Consider the following 20,646-nt stretch of genomic DNA (forward strand, 5'->3'; position numbering starts at 1 on the left):
CCCCGCTTTTTTTCAGTTTGTTTGCTTTCTTACCTTGCGGAGGAGGGATTGGAGAAGTTGAATTTTATTCGGGCCCTGCATACTAAGTTCCCCACTACCTCCATGTTTTCCGTGGCTTTTTTTTTTTTTCTAATAAACAATGTGCTTCTTACTAACAACAACAACAAAAAGGAGTGAATAGGTTAGGCAGGATTAATGTCTTTAGTGGGACTGAATTAGTGACCTCAAAAACAGGTTGCTACAGGTAAGCTGCCCTCTCCTATTTTGCCTCTTCTGCATTTGTCCCTTTTCCTAAATTGAATGGCACAAGGACCTCAACAGAAGCTAAGCAGATGCCAGTATCATGTTCTTGGACTTCCGAGCTCCAAAATCATGAACCAAAATAAACCTCTATTCTTTATAAATCATTCCAGATATTACAGCAACATAAAACACACTAAAAGCAATATTCATGTGTCCTCCCTTCCTCTGAACAAATATTTTTCTGTCTCTAATTTTAGAAATTAAAAAAAAAGATAGTTTGTATTGAAGAACTTAAATTTTAACAGGAGCTCCTCAAAAGAGAATTTATCTAACTGAACCCTTTAACCTCAGAATTTAGAGTAGTTCCCAGCATAGAAGAGGTATAAGTGGATATTTAATGATGATCAATTTTTAAATGTGAGTTGTTATTAAAAAGAGGAGGAAAAGATCATTTTGATGCTTCTTAATTAAACATTTTAAGGCAGTTGGAGTAGGCCTAACTTTGGATAGCATTAAAATTACCAAAAAATTCCTCTAGTTTAAAGCTAACATGACCAAAAATTCTTCCAGTACCAAATATTACTAAGGATATCCCTTCCCTCCTCTTCCTCCCCAGAATTTCCATTCACTGGAGGCACACGTTCCTACAAGAACTAAGTGCCTCAGGCTTTAATCTATTTCACTTAATCTTAAGGAAAAAATCTCAGAGAGCTTCCAAATAGAGGGAACCAAGTGAAAAAAAAAAAAAAAGTCAGAAAGAATAGGAAAGTGACCAAATACAAATATTTGCTGAATACAATGCTGAAAAGCTATGCCCTCTCAGTTCTAGTTGTGCCTTTACCTTGCTTAGCTTATAGAAGAGTCAGGATGCTTGGAAAACTAGAACTGAAATCCACTCTTTTCTTTTTTTAATATATTTTTGGATGTTGATAAACCTTTATTTTATTCATTTATTTATATGTAGTGCTGAGAATTGAACCCAGTGCCTCACACATGCTAGACAAGCCTACCACCGAGCCACAACTCCAGCCCCAGAAATCCACCCTTAAAACTGAATTTAAAGAAAGAAATGTGCCCTTTAAATAACAATTTATCCAAATTGAATCCATAAGTTTATAAGAATTCTAAAAACAAATTTTAAAATAAAATTAAGTAGGAAGGAACTACCACATAATATTAAGTGATCCTTCTAACAGCTTTAATAAGAAGGAAAAGGAGGGGTCATGACCTTCATGTCATACATAAGGGAACTGACCTTTGAGGAGACAAATGATTTGTTTAGATTTACAAAAGTTGTTAAATGATATAGCCAAGACTGAACCCCCCAAATTTTCTGACTTATAATTAGAGTCTCCTTATATCAAACAACAAAAAGCTTCCATAAACTAGCCAAAAAGGCTTTACAAAAATCTCAGAGAACAATTTAATCATTGGATCGAATCAACCAGATCAAATCAAAATTCTGAAATGAAATTAACAGAAAGAATTACTATGTGTTTCATACACTTAATAAAACCACATGATGCATACACAAAGTACACTTCATAAAAAAGTATGAATATCACTGTGTCTTATTCCTTAATTATATCTCATATGTTTCTCCTTGAGGAAAAGTTGTCTTATAAAAGCTCTCTTTTCTTAGTATTTGCCAAACTTAGCTTTTAGTAAATCATGATGGGTCTGAGTATATGGTATAAGTTATAAAATACAGGTTGTTCCTGGCCTCAACATGGAGAGCATAATTCAGTAAGTTCACATTCTGGTTTTTTTGTTGTTTGTTTGTTTGTTTTTGTAGTGTTGAAGGTTGAACCCAGGGCCTCACACAAGCTCTGTCTCAAAGCTACATTTTTAGCCTTATGTTCTGCTTTTTTAACAAGCATTCTAGATGATTCTGATAGCCAGATCTATAATATTGTTCAAACAGAATTCTTGGAGAAAAAGTAGACCAAGAAAAAATTAAAACCCATGGATATACTATTTTCCAATCTCCCCTAACCACCCTGAAGCCAGAATAAAATACAAAGGTTGGAGACCTACTTCAACCTAATATCCAAACTTAGCTGCCCAACTTGTCAGGGAGATTGGTCTCCCCCTAGGACCATGTTGTGGGACAGATTCTGATAAAAGAGTTTCAATTTTAATATCTTAACCTTCTTATCTTGAGTCTACCAAAACTCAGTAAATCCTCCCAAACAAGAATAAGATTGTGATGAAAGCTTACCCAAAATTCTGGCAAAAAATAAGAAAGAGAAGGGGATTGAAGGTGAAGAAGGATAGGAAAGAGAGGAAGCTCTGACCAGCTGGTCCATTGACTTTCCTGTCCTTGATAGAAATCAAATAAAAAACTAATTTTTTGAGTAGAATTTTTCCAAGGGATACTGAGAACAGTTCTTAAGAGGGATTCCTAAGCAGGAGATCATCATAATCACAATCATAATGGTAAAAATCATCTACTTACAAGCTGCCTCTTCTTGGAAGGCTCAACTCCTTCTGAAAAACAAAACACAGACAAGTTAGACAGAAACAGGGCCCTGAGTCCTGTAGGTCTGCCTAAATGTCCTAGGGTTGTCATAATAAAGGCAAAGACTAAATATTTCTAAACAATAACCTCTCCCTTTGTCTCTAAAAGGTCAGTGAAAACAAAAATGTCCGGATTATCTCTTTATTCTTCCTTCCTAAAAGGAATGTCTCTTAGAATACTTGCAATATTTTTCCCACTAGATGGAACCATCTCTCCAGTGTAGATTCTCTTTCCCAAGAACTGCTCATGAACTGTAAAGGATTCATATTATTAACAGCAGGGACATGAAAGAAATGAAATGGGATTGGGAGAAAGGGAAGAGTTAATTCAAAAATATTTAGACAAACAAGAATAGAAAATATATAACAAAAAGATGATTAGCACTGGCATAAAAAAAAAAAAAAACTAACTCTTACAGCTTGGGGCCCTTGTGTCTTGCTTTCCTAAAGCTCACTCACCAGTCCCCTCTTAACAACTATTATTAATTTGTTGCTTATTTTTTCCTTAACATAAGGATCAGAGTTCATACCATTTATCATATATATTCATAAATAATTATTAGTACTATTTTGCATATTTTAAAATTATATATACATGGTTTCATATTAAATGTATTTATCTGTTAACTCAGTGACATTAGTCAACACTACAAAAATTAGTAGACTTGGGCTGGAGATGTGGCTTAATGGTAGAGAAGATGCCTAGCATGCTCAAGACCCTGGGTTTAATTCCTAGCACCACCAAAAAAAATAATGGTAGATTTGCCCATGTGGCTATATTTCACCTGAGTTTCAAAGAGTTTCACCTAATCTTTACAAAGAGTCCTATCTATAAATATGCTAATATTTATTTATCCACTCTTCAATAAATGAGCATTTAATTTTCTTTCAATGTTTTTCTTCTCCATCAAAAACAATACTCTTGTACTCGTTTCCTAGTGCACACATATACAAAGTTTCCTGGAAGCATACACTTAGAGGTAGAACTGCAAAGTCCTAAAGTATCAGATATTCCAAACTGTCTCCCCAAAACCACTGTACCAATTTATACCCCCCAACACTTTACAAGTGTTTTCTTTCCCAGATCTGTCTCCCAAATTCCAAACACTTGGACAACTAATTGTCTACTCAGTATCTCAAGGCCAACAAGTCCAAAAAAGAACTGTTCTTTCCACCAAAAATGACTCCATCTCATAGCCTTTCCTCACCTCAAAAGAGACCAAAACTCTGGACAGCTGTATTTTTTTTTAATCCATCCGTCATTCTTTTTATTTTTTTTTTAAAGAGAGAGAGAGAGAGAGTTTTAATATTTATTTTTTAGTTTTTGGTGGACACAACATCTTTTATTTTTATTTTATGTGGTGCTAAGGATCGAACCCAGCGCCCCGCTCATGCCAGGCGAGCACATTACTGCTTGAGCCACATCCCCAGCCCCCATCCATCATTCTTAAATGCTCTAAGTTTAAAATACATTCAGATTCCAACCATTTCTCACTATCTCCACAGACACATATCTCCATGCTCTTTAACAAAAATTCTGGATCCAGTCATGTTTCAGACATTAGAATTTTAAGGGGGTTTTATTAAAAGTTAATTGTGTGTACATATGTATGTGTGTGGGTGTGCATGTGCACATGTATATACATATATACCTAACACCCCCAACAAGGACTGGGATAGCAACAAAATAAATTACATATATTAAAATTTTTGCAGCAAGATGTATGACAGTCACAATAAATGTGATAAAACTCTAAGCACAGTTTAATTTTGCTACCAAAAGAATTCAAAGTAAAGTAAGTTTTACCACTAAAGGTGTTAAGAAAAAATACTGTTGGCTTTTGGTATTGAATCTAAGCCACCATGGTCTCTTCTCTGCCCTCTCAACAATCTCCTAACTGGTATCTCATTTCTTCTTCAGTCATTGACCCTCTATAGTTTACGCTCAACACTGAGAGTGATCCTTCTTTTTTAAAAGCGGGGATTTTAATATAATTTTATATAATAGTTACAATAACTTCTAAGGGTTCAGAACTTGATTGGTGGAGCTGAGAGAGTGTTTAAGCATATATGGTAGTCTATGTTACCCACAGTTTCATTTTTAAAATTTTTTTATTTATATATGACAACGGAATGCATTACAATTCATATTACACATATAGAGCACAAATTTTTCATAACTCTGGTTGTATACAAAGTATATTCACACCAATTCATGTCTTCATACATGTACTTTGGATAATGATGTCCATCACATTCCACCATCATTTCTAACCCCAAGCCCCCTCCCTTCCCCTCCTACCCCTCTGCCCTATCTAGAGTTCTTCTATTCCTCCCATGCTCCCCCCTCTCTACCCCACTATAAATCAGCCTCCTTATTTCAGAGAAAAACTTCCGGCATTTGTTTTTCTGGGATTGGCTAACTTCACTTAGCATTATCTTCCCTAACTCCATCCATTTACCTGCAAATGCCATGATTTTATTCTCTTTTATTGCTGAGTAATATTCCATTGTGTATATATGCCACATTTCCTTTTCCCATTCATCTGTTGATAGACACCTAGGCTAGCTCCTTAACTTAGATATTGTGAACTGTACTGCTATAAACATAGATATGCATGAGTTGAAATTACTTGGTTACAGGCAAATATATGTTTATTTTTATAACAAACTACCAGGTCTGTTTCTAAAGTTCTTAGACCATGTTACATTCCCACTAACAATGCACGAGAGCCAGGTGCAATGGCACACACCTGTAATCCCAGTGGCTCTGGAGGCTGAGGCACTGAGAAACTCAGCAAGACCCTATCTCTAGATAAAATATGAAAAAGGGCTGGGGATGTGTTTCAGTAGTTAAACACCCCTGGGTTCCATCCCCAGTACCAAAAAACAAACAAACAAACAAAAACCCAAATGCACGAGAGTTCCAATTGCTTCAAATTCTAGCTAATACCTGTTACATTCACATTAAAAATAAAAGAATGTTCAATTATTCTTCATGCCAATGAATATAGTCTTTTAGCTATCTGGTAGATGGTAACTCACTGTGGCTTTCTTTAATTTTGCATTTTTCTGATGACTGATGGTACCAAACATAAATCTTCTACTTTTCATGTGCTTACAAACTATCAGTATACATTATCCTATGAAGTACCTTAAAATTTTTTCCCTCTTTTTAATTAGATTCTTTTTATTATTTTTTCATATATGCAAGACACAAGTTCTTTGTCTCATATATTTGTGAATACTTTCTCCCAGTATGTAGTCTATCTTACTGAAGTTGTCTTCTGATAAGCAAAAGTTTTTCATTTTGATGGTTAATTTGTCTCTTTCTCTCTCCCTCTCTCTTTCTCTTTCTTTCTCTCTCTCTGGGAGTGGTGGAATACTAGGAATCGAACCTAGGGGCACTAAACCACTAAGCCATACCCAGCCCTTTTTATTTTAAGACAGTCTCACTAAATTGCTTAGGGCCTTACTAAGTTGTTGAGGCTGGCCTCAAGTTGCTGGGATTACAGGCATGTGCCACCGTGCCCTGACAATTTGTTGTTTTCAAAAAATGGTTAATGCTTTCTGTATAGTATCTAAGAAACTCTATCCACGCCAATGTGACAAAAATATTTTCCAACATTTTATTTCTACAGGGTTTATGGTTTTAGATTTGATTGTCTATGACCTATTTTGAATTAATTTTGAAATAATATGTAGGTGAGCTTAAGGTTCGTTTCTTGTTTGTTTGTTTGTTTCCATAAAGGCAATCTCTTAATTCAGCACTATTTATTGAAAGTGCTACACTTTCCCTAACAAACTGCTATAGTGCTTTTTTTGAAAATCAAACTATAACAAAATGGTACTTCTGATTCTGTGGCTTTATATTAAGTCTTGAAGTCAAGCTGTGTAGCTCCTTAAATTGTACTTTCTCAAGAGTGCTGAGAATATTCTAGATTCTTTGCATTTCCACATAAATTTTAGAATCAGATCATTAATTTCTACAAGAAAGCCTGCTGTAATATCTCAAAACCATGAACACAGTATTCTCTACTTAGCTCTTCTTTAATGTTTTACAGTTTTTGTGGTTTTTTTAAATTTTTTAAAAAATATTTATTTTGTAGTTATAGTTGGACACAATACCTTTATTTTACTTATTTATTTTTATGTGGTGCTGAGGGTCGAACCCAGAGCCTCACATGTGCTAGGTGAGTGGTCTACCACTGAGCCACAACCCCAGCCCTTAAATTTTTTTCTTTTAATGTTTTTTTTTCAGTTGTTAATATTTATTTTATGTGCAGGACTTTATTTTATGTGCAGGACTGAGAATCAAACCCAGGGCTTCACATGTGCTAGGCAAGTACTCTACCACTGAGCCAAAACCCCAGCCCTGTTTTACAGTTTTTATAAAAGATCTTACACTTTTTAAAACTTATTCCTAAGGATACATTTTTAAAACTATTACAGATTTTAAAAATGTATTTTATTTTCCAATTGTCTGCATGTAGTATACAAATGCTATCAATTTTTATATATTGACAAATGTATTGTTACTTTGTTGAATTCACCATTATATTAATCATAATAACTTTGGTACATTCCTTAGGACTTTTCTATATAAACAATCATTAGGAAGCATTCTACTTCTTTCCATATTCTAGGATTGCCTATAAAATGTTGAACGAAAGTGGTAGACATCCTTGCTTGGTTTCTCATCTGATTTCAGAGGGAAAAAATTCAATATTTTACCACTAAATATTGTATTAGTAGTAGGTTTTTCATAAATAACTTTTATCAGATTGATAAAGTTCTTTTCTGTTCCCAATTTGCTTCAAATCTTATCCCTCCCCTACCCCCATGCTAGGAATGGAACCCAGGGCCTCACACATGTAAGACCAGCAGTTTACCACTGAGCTGTTTTGTCAAGTGCTTTCTCTGCATCTACTGAAATGCTCCTATAGTTTTTCTCTTCTGTTAATATGGAGAATTACAGTGATTAATTTTCTAGTATTGAACTCACTTTGCATTTCTGTATTAAACACACCTTCATCAAGTACATTGCTGGATTCTATTTGTTAATACTTCATTAATGATTTCTGTACCTATTTTCACAATGGATAACAGTCTTTAGTTTTTTTAATATATATTTTTTTATTTTGTTTATTTAGTTTTTTTATGTGGTGCTGGGGATCAAACCCAGTGCCTCATGCATACTAGGCAAGGCTCTACCACTGAGCCACAACCCCAGCCCATCTTTAGTTTTCTATTATAATGAATGTCTTGTCAAATTTTGGTATCACAACAGTGCTGGCCTCCTAAAACTGGCTGGAAGATGTTTCTCTATTTTATGGGTGAATCTGTATAAGATGTGTTATTTCTACCTTAAATATTAAGTCTTCACTAATAAAATCATTGAGGTCTGAAAGCTTTCACTTAGGATTTTTGTCTTTATGTAAATAAGACAGGCCTAAGACCTTTCCCTTCTCAAATTGTTCTCCTCCAGTTTTGACATCATATTTATACTATCCTCGTTGTTATGGTTTGGATGTTTGCACCCCCTCCAAAATTCATGTTGAAACTTAATTAAGAGATAGGGTCTCTAAGGGGTGATTAGGTCAGGAGACTCCCTATTTGCCCTTCCATTTTTTGCCCCATGAAGACACAGCAAGAAAGCCTTCACTAGACACCATATGCAAGCATGTTAATCTTAGACTTTCCAGTTTCCAAAACTGTGAGACAATATCTGTTCTTTATAAATTACCCAGTCTTATTCTACACATCATGTACAACCACATAAATGGGAAGTCATACTCCGTGTATGTATCACATATCAAAATACATTCTGCTATCATATATAATTAAAAAGAACAAATAAAAAATTTTAAATAAATAAATTACCCAGTCTTTAGTATTTTGTTATAGTAGCATAAATGGAACAAGACACAAAATGTGTGGAGGGGCTGGAGCTGGGGCTTAGTGGTAGAGCACTTGCCTTGCCCGTGTGAGGCACTGGATTCGATCCTTAGCACCACATAAAAATAAATAAACAAAATAAAGGTATTGTGTCCATCTACAAATATATATATATACATATAAAATTTTTAAAATATGTTGGAAAAATACATTTTCTATTTCTACTTTTTGGAAACAATCTATATAAAACTGGAAATGTTTGTTCTTCAAATCTATATTAACAATTCTGAGGGTTTTTTAAATAGTTTAAATGGGTAAATATTAGATTATACTTTTATACAACAAAAATTAACAAAAATTCTATTAAAATGCATATGGTACCCCTTTTCAAATCCCTGTATAGCAAGGAAAATGTGCCCATGAAAATGCATCCAGGGGACTCCATCTCTTTATCTTCCTCACCCATTCCTTAAACCTACATTTGACACCCAGGGTTCCAGATTAGTACATTCTGTACCAAGTTCTGTACCATAAAAACATGCCTATGACCTAGTGGAAAAAAATATGTTCTCCAATCAGATAAAGGCAAGCAAGGGGCAATGGTTTCCCAATCCTTCCTCTCCTGAGGAATATTCATAGCAGGTTGGGGTGGAAAGCTACACAATCAGGAAGGTGGGATGAATTTACATACTTCCCATTTAGGCAAAAAAACGTAAGTTCTCTGACTCATCATCTTCTCTCATAAACGAGACTGGTAATAACTGACAATACATTACAAGGTAAAGCCTGTCCCAGCCTTCTCTGATCTATAAATCTTTCCTTAATGCTCCATATTCTTCATAATCTTCCAATTCACATGCTGAACACATTCAAGCATACCGGACATTGAGATTAAAAAGAAAAAGAAGAAAGAAATCTCCTTAGTTACTACACATTCCTTTTTTGTGGAGGCAGGCAGTATACCAGGGATTGAACTCAGGGGCACTTGACCACTGAGGCATATCCCCAGCCCTATTTTGTATTTTGTTGGGAGAGGGTCTCACTGAGTTGCTTAGCACCTTGCTTTTGCTGAGGCTGGCTTTGAATTCTTGATCCTCCTGCCTCAGCCTCCTGAGCTACTGGGATTACAGGCATGCATCATGGTACTCTTTAATCACTGCCTTATCAGTTGTATTTCCCTTCATAGTCACACTTTGAATTAGTTATTTATATCCACCATCTCCAAATTCTTACTTCCTACTCATTCTTCAACACACTGAAAATACACTTAGACTTTACAACTCTATTTAAACCATACTTGCCAAGTTACCAATGGTTTCCAGATAAAGAACCTCCATGCATTTTTAAGTCTCCATTTATTTTTATTTGATCAGAAGCATCTGACAGTACACATTTCTACCTTTTAAAACATGCTTCATGAAGCCACAACCTCCTGCTTTTTCCTTATCCATGCAAACTACTTAAACAGCTTAATGTTGATTGCTTTTAAAGTTCTGCCCATTCCCTTCTGTAAAAAGGGAGACACATTATCTATTAAGGAAATCCTCTTTAATAATTTTATTAACTGGCCTTTAAAGAACAATTACTCCAAACATAAACATCTTGTCAACTTTGACAGCAAATAAACCTTTCGGTCTTCATAAAAATCTGTCTTTCCCATGTACTATCATTACTACTGCTCTGGACACCGTGGAGGTTCATTTTCGCATATTCACCATTGGGCACGAGCCTCTCTTGAGGTCAGGAGACAAGGCAAAAACCTATGTGTATGCAGTTATGACATCCCTATGAAACTCTAATGTATTTTGTTCTTTTTGACCATTTGCTTATTCCACTAAATACCCATGGCATCACCCTAAGAACAAATTGCAATGATAGAGTGCTTACATTATACAATAATGTTAAGAAATGGAGGAAAAAGTACAAAATATGAGGTTGAGAAAACTAGATTCATATCATAACATACCTGGTATTTCAACTACCTCTAATTGCTTAGTGATAATGATTGTAAAATTCAAATAAAATCATGTATAAAAAAAGTACTTTATTTTATAAATGCTAGGTGAATAGTTCTCATATGAGTTTCAGGAACAGTAAAGACAGTTTGGAGATAGTAACAAGATATTTCTACATGGTGTAAAGAACCCAAGGCTCAGAGTTTACATATATATTTTTATATATATTATATATACGTAAACATATATATGAGGCTGGAGTTGTGGCTCAGCGGTAGAGCGCTCGCCTTTCATGTGTGAGACCCTGGGTTCGATCCTAAGCAACACATAAAAATAAATAAATAAAAATAAAGATATTGTGTCCAACTACAACTAAAAAATAAATATTAAAAAATAAATAGTAAATAAGCGTGTATACACACACACATATATATATATTGTTTAAATATATATATGCACACACACACACGCACACACAAACAATGGTTTCTTACTTGCCTCCTTAAATGTCAGTGGTCATCAAGCCTTTCTATACTCCATTTTTCTTTTCTGCACACCCCTATCACACAAGTAGATACCTACTCTATCTCACGGTAATTCCAAGACAACAATGTGAAAATATATTTAAAAGTTTAAGGTTAGACACTATAGATTATCATGAGTGATAAGAAACTGCATTTTTCTAATTTATCTCAGCAGCAACAAAGATCTAATGCCAAAGGATAAAGTGCTATTCTCTAAAAACTAACCACACCCCTGACAACTAACAACCCTCCATCCAAAACCACCAGGAGTATATTATTTTAACGGTCTCCAAAATTCTATTACCATTTTGGATCTCTCAAATTGATGTACTTTGATACTTCCTGCTAAAGATGACACTTCCCAAAAAACTTAAAGTATTATGTGACTATATTTAGCAAAATAAAAGATTTTGGGAACTACATGTAAAAGTACGAAGAAAGCTACACACACTAAATCCTCAAAAAATAAACACTCACTCCCTTTCACGTGCCCATAAAGCAAACTTCTGAAGGTTTTATATAACAAATGAAATATTGCTATTCACACAGACCCATCAGGAATCCCTGCCTATATGTATTACTCACTTATTCACAATGACTAAACCCATAAAATATTTCTAAAGTAAAGACAAAGGCCTCAAGTGTCCAAAGGAGATAACCGCTACCCCCTCAAGTAAAAATGCAAGCCAAGAGTCACAAAGTCACAAGACTGGTGTTTGTGCTTTATGTTCACAGTCACCAGTACAGACTGTGACTGTAGATTAAAGCTATCTTTCCCTGAGGCAATTCCCTCCCTGAGCCCCTCCTCCTACTGTCTATTGAATTCTCACTCATACATATATTCACCCTAGCCATTCCTCTTCTCCCTGCAAATTTTTCCCAGAAAGGAAAAGAACCAGCTCCAAGAAATATAACTCAATCTTCTACTCTACTAGAAATGGATTTTGGAAGCAATTAACAAAATCAAAGAAGAACTAAAAGACTATGTATCTTAGATAATTCATATTTAAATCCACGTCATATGACTAATATAAATAACACTGTTGAGTTGAGACTAGGAGTGGAGAACAACATTCTAGGACCTACCAGATATACATTGCTAACACCACCACTGTCAAAAGACAAAATTACAACAAACCTGTTTTAAAGATCAATTTGTCTTTTATTTGATGATTTAAATATGGCTTAAAGACCAATTTTATTTTATTCTAGTATCGGGCAACATCTCATTAGAATAGGTGTTCTGCTGAGCCGAGCAGAGGGATTTGGCTTTCTGGCAGAAAATAAATGGAGAAAGCAAAAAGAAGGAACTAAAAGTAGATTGGTCATTTTAAAAGCCACCTTCTTCATAAAGTTAAAATAGAGGACATTTTTTTTTTTTAAATCATTGAGCTACAGTTCAGGTAAATTAGGCCCCCTCCAACTGGCTGTTAGGTTTTTTTGTTTTGGTTTGTTCTAATACTGACCTATTTCAAAGTTCAGTTTGATTACATGGCACTTAAGATGAGTGATCCATGCTGGTTTTGGTCTGCTGGAATCTACTGTGAGTCTAGTCCAAAATTATCACCTCTCAAAAATTTTGCTTAATGCTACCCTATACTTCAGTTTCCCACTAGATTAAAGATAACAAATACTTTTAAACTACTTATGGAATACAATATAAACACAGAAAAGTGCACATAAGCACACAGCTGAAATTTTCCCAAATTGAACACACTAGTACAAACAGCCAGAGCAATATCCACGGCCATTTTACAAAACTGAATAATACATTTAGGCCTAAGTTGGGTTTAACCCCCAAATGCATAAGTTTTCACACAATAGAGAGGGAAGGCTAAAAAAGAAGTTTTTCAAGTGAGACATAAATGTTTCAAACTCAAATGCCTTCATGTCACAGGCAGGACCCGGGTCCATCTTCAGCGCCACAAAAAAATAAAGGCATTGTATTGTGTCCATCTACACCTAAAAAAATAAATATTAAAAAAAAAACCTAAACTAATGAAACCTACACTTAAAAGCAACATCAACTGAATAAATTTAGCCACATTTAAAGTTACTAAAATAAAACTTCATGCTAATTTTGAAATACAACAAATATGGAAGAAAATTCTTATTTGTATATGAAGAATGCTGTTTTTCTTATTATTGTTTGGTTTATTTACATTGAACTTATGTCACTATATAACAGTAAGGATAAAGCCTAATTTTCTCCCAATAGTTAATTATCCCAATAATTCCATCATAATTATTGAGTAATTTTTCCTCCCTTCATTGATGTCTTCTTTCACATGTTAAATTATTAAATAAACTAGTCTATTTCTAGCCTACTATTATTATCACTACATTTATTTTGTACCAAAATTACAGTGATCTAGTTGTTTTGCTTTAATTTAGGTTCAAATTAGCTGATCTGGTAAAAGCTACCTTCACCTAAGCTAGATTTATTTTTTTTATTTTATTTATTTTTTAACATCTTTATAATACTGTTATCTTTAACATCACACATAATACATCTTTCCTTCTATGTTCTCAAAATATTTTATAGTTTCCATCAGGTGGAATGGCACATGCCTTGTAATCCCAAGGTCTCTTTTTGGCTGAAGCAAGAGGATTCCAAGGTCAGTTTCAGCAATGTAGCCAGACCCTATCTCAAAATAAAAAGGGCTGCATAAGCACAATTCACAATAGCTAGACTGTGGAGCCAACCTAGATGTCCTTCAATGGATGAATGGATAAAAAAAAAAAAGTGGCATTTATACACAATGGAATATTACTCAGCACTAAAAAATAACAAGATCATGGCATTTGCAGGGAAATGGATGGCAGTAGAGCAGATTATGCTAAGTGAAGTTAGCCAATCCCAAAAAAACAAATGCCGAGGGCTGGGGATGTGGCTCAAGCGGTAGCGCGCTCGCCTGGCATGTGTGCGGCCCGGGTTCGATCCTCAGCACCACATACAAACAAAGATGTTGTGTCCGCCAAGAACTGAAAAATAAATATTAAAAAATTCTCTCTCTCTCTCTCTCTCTCTCTCTCTCTCTTTAAAAAAAAAAAAAAATGCCGAATGTCTTCTCTGATATAAGGGAGGTGACTCAAAATGGAGTACGGAGGAAGAGCATGAGAAGAAAATTACCTCTAGATAGGGAAGAGAGGTGGGAGGGAAAAGGAAGGAGAAGGGGAATTGCATGGAAGAGGGAAGGAGACCCCTTCGTTATACAAAATACAGGTATGACGATGTGAGGGGGAAAAAAAAAGAAGTGGGTCACATTAGATTGGGTAGGGAGAGTGATGGGAGGGAAGGGGGGAATGGAAGGACTGCAAAATAAAATAGACATTATTATTGCTGTGGGTATATACGTGACTGCATGACCAATGTAATTCTGCATTGTACACTCAGAAAATGAGAAATTATATCCCATCTGATTCAAATGTATGATATGTCAAAAAAAAAAAAGGCTGCATGTATAGCTCAGTGGCAAAGCACCCTTGGTTCTCAATCCACAGTACCAAAGAGTGTGTGTGTCTGTGTGTGTCTGTGTGTGTGTGTTAATATTTATCATTAAAGTTATTTTTGGTGTTGGGGGAATTTTGTTGCTAATATGGGCAAAATATCTTCTTCTATTTTCTGATTGCATATTCCTGGCAAATTAGAATTCAATTAGTTTCTTGATATTGTTCCTCGTTATTTTTCTAAGATATTTTTATTCTAATAGCTTTTTAGTTGGTTCCTTTGGTGTTTCTAGATAAACAGTTATCACAATGTTAACAACAAATATTTCTTTATCTTTCTTTTTTGGGAGGTGGGGGTGTAATAGGGACTGAACTCAGGGACAGTTTGTTGCTGAACTACATCCTCAGCTCTTTATTTTTTATTCTGAGACAAGGTGTCACCAAGTTGTTTAGGGCCTAAGTTGTTAAGGCTGATCTCAAACTTGGGCTCCACCTACCTCAGCCTCCTGAGTCATTGGGATTATAGGCATGCACCAGTGAGCCCAGCAACAAATATTATTTCTTTTAACCTAGTATTCAGTATCTTTTTTATTTTTTATTTATTACATTGTCCAGAAATAATAATAATTGTCATTATTACATCAATAATTACATTACTGGATAATGTAATGTAGTAGTAGTAGTAGTAGTAGTAGTAGTAGTAGTAGCAGTAGTAGTGGTGGGGGTTGAACCCAGGGCCTTGTGTATGCTAGGCAAGCATGCTACCACTGTGCTATATCTCCAGCCATGTTCAGAACTTTTAAAACTTTATAAAATAATATAATAACATCTCCTTTATTTTTTGTTTTTGTTTCATTCATGCATTCAACAAACACAGCTTTGTACCCAGCTCTGTTCTGTTCACTAGAGAGAAAATGGCAAACAAAACAGACAAGGTCCTGCCCTTATGGAACTTACAAATGTGCTGTTTACTAAATTTCCATTTCCAAAGAAATCTGGTAAAGAAAGTTGGAGGGATCAAAGCAGGTTTCATGGTTGGCTGATTTTCTGGGAAATTTCTAGGAAGTTTAGAAATTCTATCTCACCAAAAAGCAATTAGACCCAAACATTTGAATTTTCAACTTCTAATATGAAGTTACCCAGTAGATCCCCTATATGAGTAAGCATACATTAGCTTTTCCATGTTTATGTATATTAATCTAAAATTTACTTTTTAAGTTTTATATTGTAGTTTACTTATAATCTAAACTGTGGATTTTCAAGCATACTTCTATTTCAAAATGTTCTGGTCTTCTGGAAAATAAGCCATAAAGTAATTTTTAAAAAATTAAAAGTATAGCTTCAGGAAAGCACCCTCTAGTACTATGTAATCTAGGAGTTTGGCACTCCCACTAGAAAGAAACAGACTCAAGAGGAAGGACATCAGTGAACAGGGTAGCAGACGCTGAAAACTGAGTCAGTCGCTATAGGAAGAAATGATCGATTTAACACAAAACAGCACAATAATTAAAAATATTCCCCATCAGACAAATAGGATTTCATTTCTGAATCCTGGCAACTAAATAGAAATAAATAGGCAATGTAATTAAAAGAGCTAATAGAACCAGCCATTTTTAATTATTAGCAGCTACTTGGACACATATCACTATTTATGTGAGGTCTTATGAGCATTTTATAAGTACTTCCCAAACTCCCCCCAACAAATCAAGGAAAAAAGCTCATCAAACCAGTCATAGTAATAGAAGAAATAATGTAAGGAATAGTTTATCATATTGACTTTTAAAGTCCAAAGCACACTGGACAATTGCTAAAGAGTTGGTGAACTTTGAATGTTTATAATAACATTAATAAGAAATACAAATCATAACTATAAATATCATAATTTATTTCAATTTATGTTTTGTTTAAGTTTACTAATATATTCTTTCTTAGCACTTAAAAAAACACAAAATAACGTTAATTCATGGCAATTAAAAAGACCCTAGGTGCTTTACAAAAAGAGAACTTTAGAAATAACAAAAAAATAGGGGCTGAGGCTGTAGCTCAGTGGTAGAGCGCTTGCCTCACATGTGTGAGGGGCTGGGTTCATTCCTCAGCACCACATAAAAACAAAAAAATAAAAAAATAAAAATATTTTTTAAAAAAAGAAATAACAAATAAATAGACCAAAAACAAAAGGAGGAGCTATATTACCTGACTAAATCTTCACAGTTTAATTAACTCAGTGTTTTATACTGGAATCTTTATCATGTCAATTCTCAAAAACAGTCAGTGATATACTAAATAGAAGCTGGCTTATTCTTTACAAAGAAGACTAAGGCAAGATGATCTAATTTACAAAGCATGAAAAAAAATCATCAAATTTAAAAAACTTAGCATGTGTTCTTTTAGTACTAAGAGTATTCATTAAAATTCAGTTGAAAGTTATCTATCAGTCTATTCCTCCTTATTATTATACCTTACTTAGCCTCTTCTTGTGCCAAATTACTTCTAAGACTTAAGGAGTATATAGATGGATGGACAGACTATATATATATATACATATATATATACAATGTGATAATTTTAGAAAAGTTTTTAAAATTATATGTAGAATCAAATAAATGCCATATGTATATATATGTCACTTAATAGGCATAGGCATTGTAGTCAGGGACAGAATATGTTTACTGTAAATAATCTGTCGGCAATTTTGTCTAATGCTCAAAATTAGGCTTGCATCCCATATAGGTCTAATTTAATGGTCCGCTCACTTGATACAACATAAGGAAGCCCAGGCAGTATTTTTCCATCAAAGTAGCAAAATCTTAGACAAATTCTCTAATTATAACTGTATATGATAGGATAAAGAGGAACTTAGTGGCACTTCACCCTACCTCCTGCCTCAAATGAACTAAACAAAATTGCAACAATATGTTCAATACATTTTCAAGTCAATAAAAAGGAGATCAGTCTTTTACTCACCTGTAATCCTCTCCTCCGCAGAATACTGGAATCATCCATAACAGATATTAGACAAAAAAAGCCACTCCCCAGACAGTCAACTAGTAGTGCCTTAGTGCCTATTTAAATGCTGAAGAAAGAGGCAAACTGTCCATTCAGCACACCAGGCTGTGCCCACTAATCCGCTACTCCACTATACCAGGCTAGCACCAGTACACAATCACTGCCTCACATCAGAGCCACGTCTTCCTTCACAGGAGATACAGACAGACCCCATCAGAATCACTGCCCAAAATAGGGAAAACACTTTGCATTTGTTTTTCTTTTCCATACATATGGCTTTGGCTAGAATTTTTCAAAATACTAAGAAAAGAACAAAGATCTCTGAGGGCGGGGGAAGAATTCCAATCTTTGATATCCTGATTTCACTGCTTATTTTAAAAGGCTGGCAAACAAAACAACAGAGTCTCCACCTACAGCTACTAAGCTTATAAAATCCATGTCACGTCTTCCTTTCCAAAACAAAACCATTCCACATACGTTTTCTTAAAAAATAACAATTCTTCCGAAATACAGAAAAACATATTATTCTGATGCCTGTTTTTAGACTCAAACCGATATAAAACCAGTTATTGTTTTGATTAAGTCGGCAAAATTCCTTTCATCCTTTGTACAGACAAAGCAAATGTCAGATTCTTTCGATATTGTCACAAGCTCTTTTGTTTCTTTACTGCTAGACACGCTGGTCCTCACATCTTGGACAGTCCCAAAAGCCTCTTTCTTCAGGAGCTTGGATCATTGCTAAGGTCGGTTTGGCTGCTCTTTTATGTCCTTAGAGGAGGCTAGTACACGTGTTGTGAGTTCTGAGCATGGAGGAATTCATTCATCTATTCACTGCTGACGGTGCTGTCACAGGAAACGCAACCCATTCCACCAGACTTCTAAAAGGGCACAGCATGAAAAAGCCTAGTTTCACTCAACCTTCAGTCATCTCAAACTGTTTCTTTGGCCACTGGCTACCATTTTCAAAGTAGGACTTCAGCTAAGTTTAAAGATGTTTGTCTCTTAATTCATGGTTCAAAAATAGGTAGTTTTTTAATATTTCAAGAGAAAAAGGTTAGCTCTCATACTATGATTCTATCACTTAAACATCCATAAGCCATGTTTCTACTTTCCAACTTTATAGTAATTGTCTTACTTTCTAGAATCCTAGCAAGCACCAGGGAAAGGTGATGCAAGTTGGTGATTTTTTCTAAAAAAGAAAAATTGTTAATACGGCAGCACAGTGTTTTTGGGAATAGGATTATATACATTATCTTCTAATTCACAATCATTATTCTTCAATCTATAGGACATGATGCAAAAATTATCAATTCTGCAAAAGATTCCAAGAAATATTAATCCAAATTTCCAAATTTGACAGAAAAAGATATGTATAAGAACCCTGAATCAGCCTGTTATATTCCCTAAGAAGTAAATACAGCAGTAACTATGGGTCAGATTTGGTGTGTATGCAAGAAGAAAAGCTGCCCCTTTTAAAATTATGACAGCTGCAACCAATGGTCTGGGACTTGAAGGAAGGCCTATTTACAAGATCTTTTTCTGGTCTTTACAATTGACTATAGTCACGAGAGCTAGCCATATTGTTGAAAATAGCACAGAAAGCAAGACCCATCTCCCTTTCTTTCAGCAGAAACTTTTTAATCCTTAGCATAACCAGTGTGGTCTTTCATTGTGAGAGCTAATAAATCCACATCTCCCTGGACTCCTTCCTCCATCTGCTGCTTTAAACAACTAACGGCTGGATTATGTCTATGGGGAAAACAAACACAAGACCTGAACAGACAGACAGTTTGCATAGGGTATGCTACATAGTATAATTAGTGACTGCAAAGTCACAGGCTTTTAAAGCCATAGAACCTCTATATCAAGATAATTTTATTAACTAAAACATATATATCAGCAGAGAAAAGCAGGAGTAGTCTCTAATTCATTCAACCCTATAATCAGTAGAAATACTTAAAATGGTACATTTTCAAAAGCCACGCAGACCAGGGATTCAAAATTCAAACTATTCATCTACTAATTCAGAAATCATTTATTATGCCAACCACTAAGATGGAACGGGGAAGGATTACCAAAATCAATATTACACACGAACAGATAATTCTATCCTAGAAGAGATTAAATCCAATGAGAAAACCAAATACAAACAAGTAATGATGATGCAATGCAATGCAAGAGGTTCCACATCAAAGGTATGCAAAGTATTAACAAGAATGGTGAAGAAGGCTCCATTTGTTACTTTGGGAAAACTGGAGAAAAGTTTCCAGGGAAATGCCATCTGTCACTGTAATCAAATTTACAGGATTATCAACCCTTGGCCAAGACAGGTTCCCTTTCCTAAAGTGTTATGCACATCTTAAAAATCTTCCACCAGTCCTCACTATCTAAAAAAACAAGTTCAAAAAAGAAAACACTTCTCCCCTTGGCATTCAAGACACCCATAACACAGAACTAATAGATTTTATCTTCACTACCTCACTGTAAATTAGCTTTGCAATCAGAAAGAACAATGTACTGTTTCCTGAACATTATCCCATCTTTCCTCACCTCAAATCCTTTGTGATTAAGCAGGAAATACAGCCATCTACTTTATAAGGTTGCTAGGAAGAGTCATTTAGAAGACATTTCAATGCATCTTCACATTACCTTTTTCAGTATCTCTGACAGAGTAGTATGTTCCCAAACTTTCCTGCACAACCTGGACTATTTAGACTCATATTTTGTTCTTAAAAATTCATACAAATTTTGCATTCTTCTAATATGGTAAATCTTTAATATTAAAATAATATTTGTAAGTACTGACCAAATTGCAGGAGACTGAGAAAAGTTAAAAGAGGGATAAGGAGGAGAATCCAGATCGCTAGTGCTATCAAAGAGGCCAAGAAAAAAGTGTGGTCAGATATGATCATCTCGATAGATGCGGAAAAAGCATTCGACAAAGTACAGCATCCCTTTATGTTCAAAACTCTAGAAAAACTAGGGATAACAGGAACATACCTCAATATTGTAAAAGCAATCTATGCTAAGCCTCAGGCTAGCATCATTCT

General features: G+C 34.8%; 1 protein-coding gene across 9 annotated transcripts in view; it reads right to left on the bottom strand.

The window, feature by feature from the left end:
• Window positions 1–20,646, bottom strand: part of Mast2 (microtubule associated serine/threonine kinase 2) — a 167,592-nt gene that overhangs the window by 112,007 nt on the left and 34,939 nt on the right. For 7 of the 9 annotated variants that reach the window (XM_015485063.2, XM_015485061.2, XM_015485062.2 and 4 more), the window contains one exon: window positions 2,702–2,733. In XM_015485063.2, the coding sequence (XP_015340549.1) occupies window positions 2,702–2,733 (32 nt within the window). Of the gene's footprint in view, window positions 1–2,701; window positions 2,734–17,554; window positions 18,061–20,646 lie in introns of those variants that run through there. The other 2 variants (XM_048815454.1, XM_048815453.1) reach the window with 2 other exon arrangements.

The sequence above is a fragment of the Marmota marmota genome, unplaced genomic scaffold (assembly GCF_001458135.2).
Source record: "Marmota marmota marmota unplaced genomic scaffold, marMar, whole genome shotgun sequence".
NCBI classification, from domain to species: domain Eukaryota; kingdom Metazoa; phylum Chordata; class Mammalia; order Rodentia; family Sciuridae; genus Marmota; species Marmota marmota.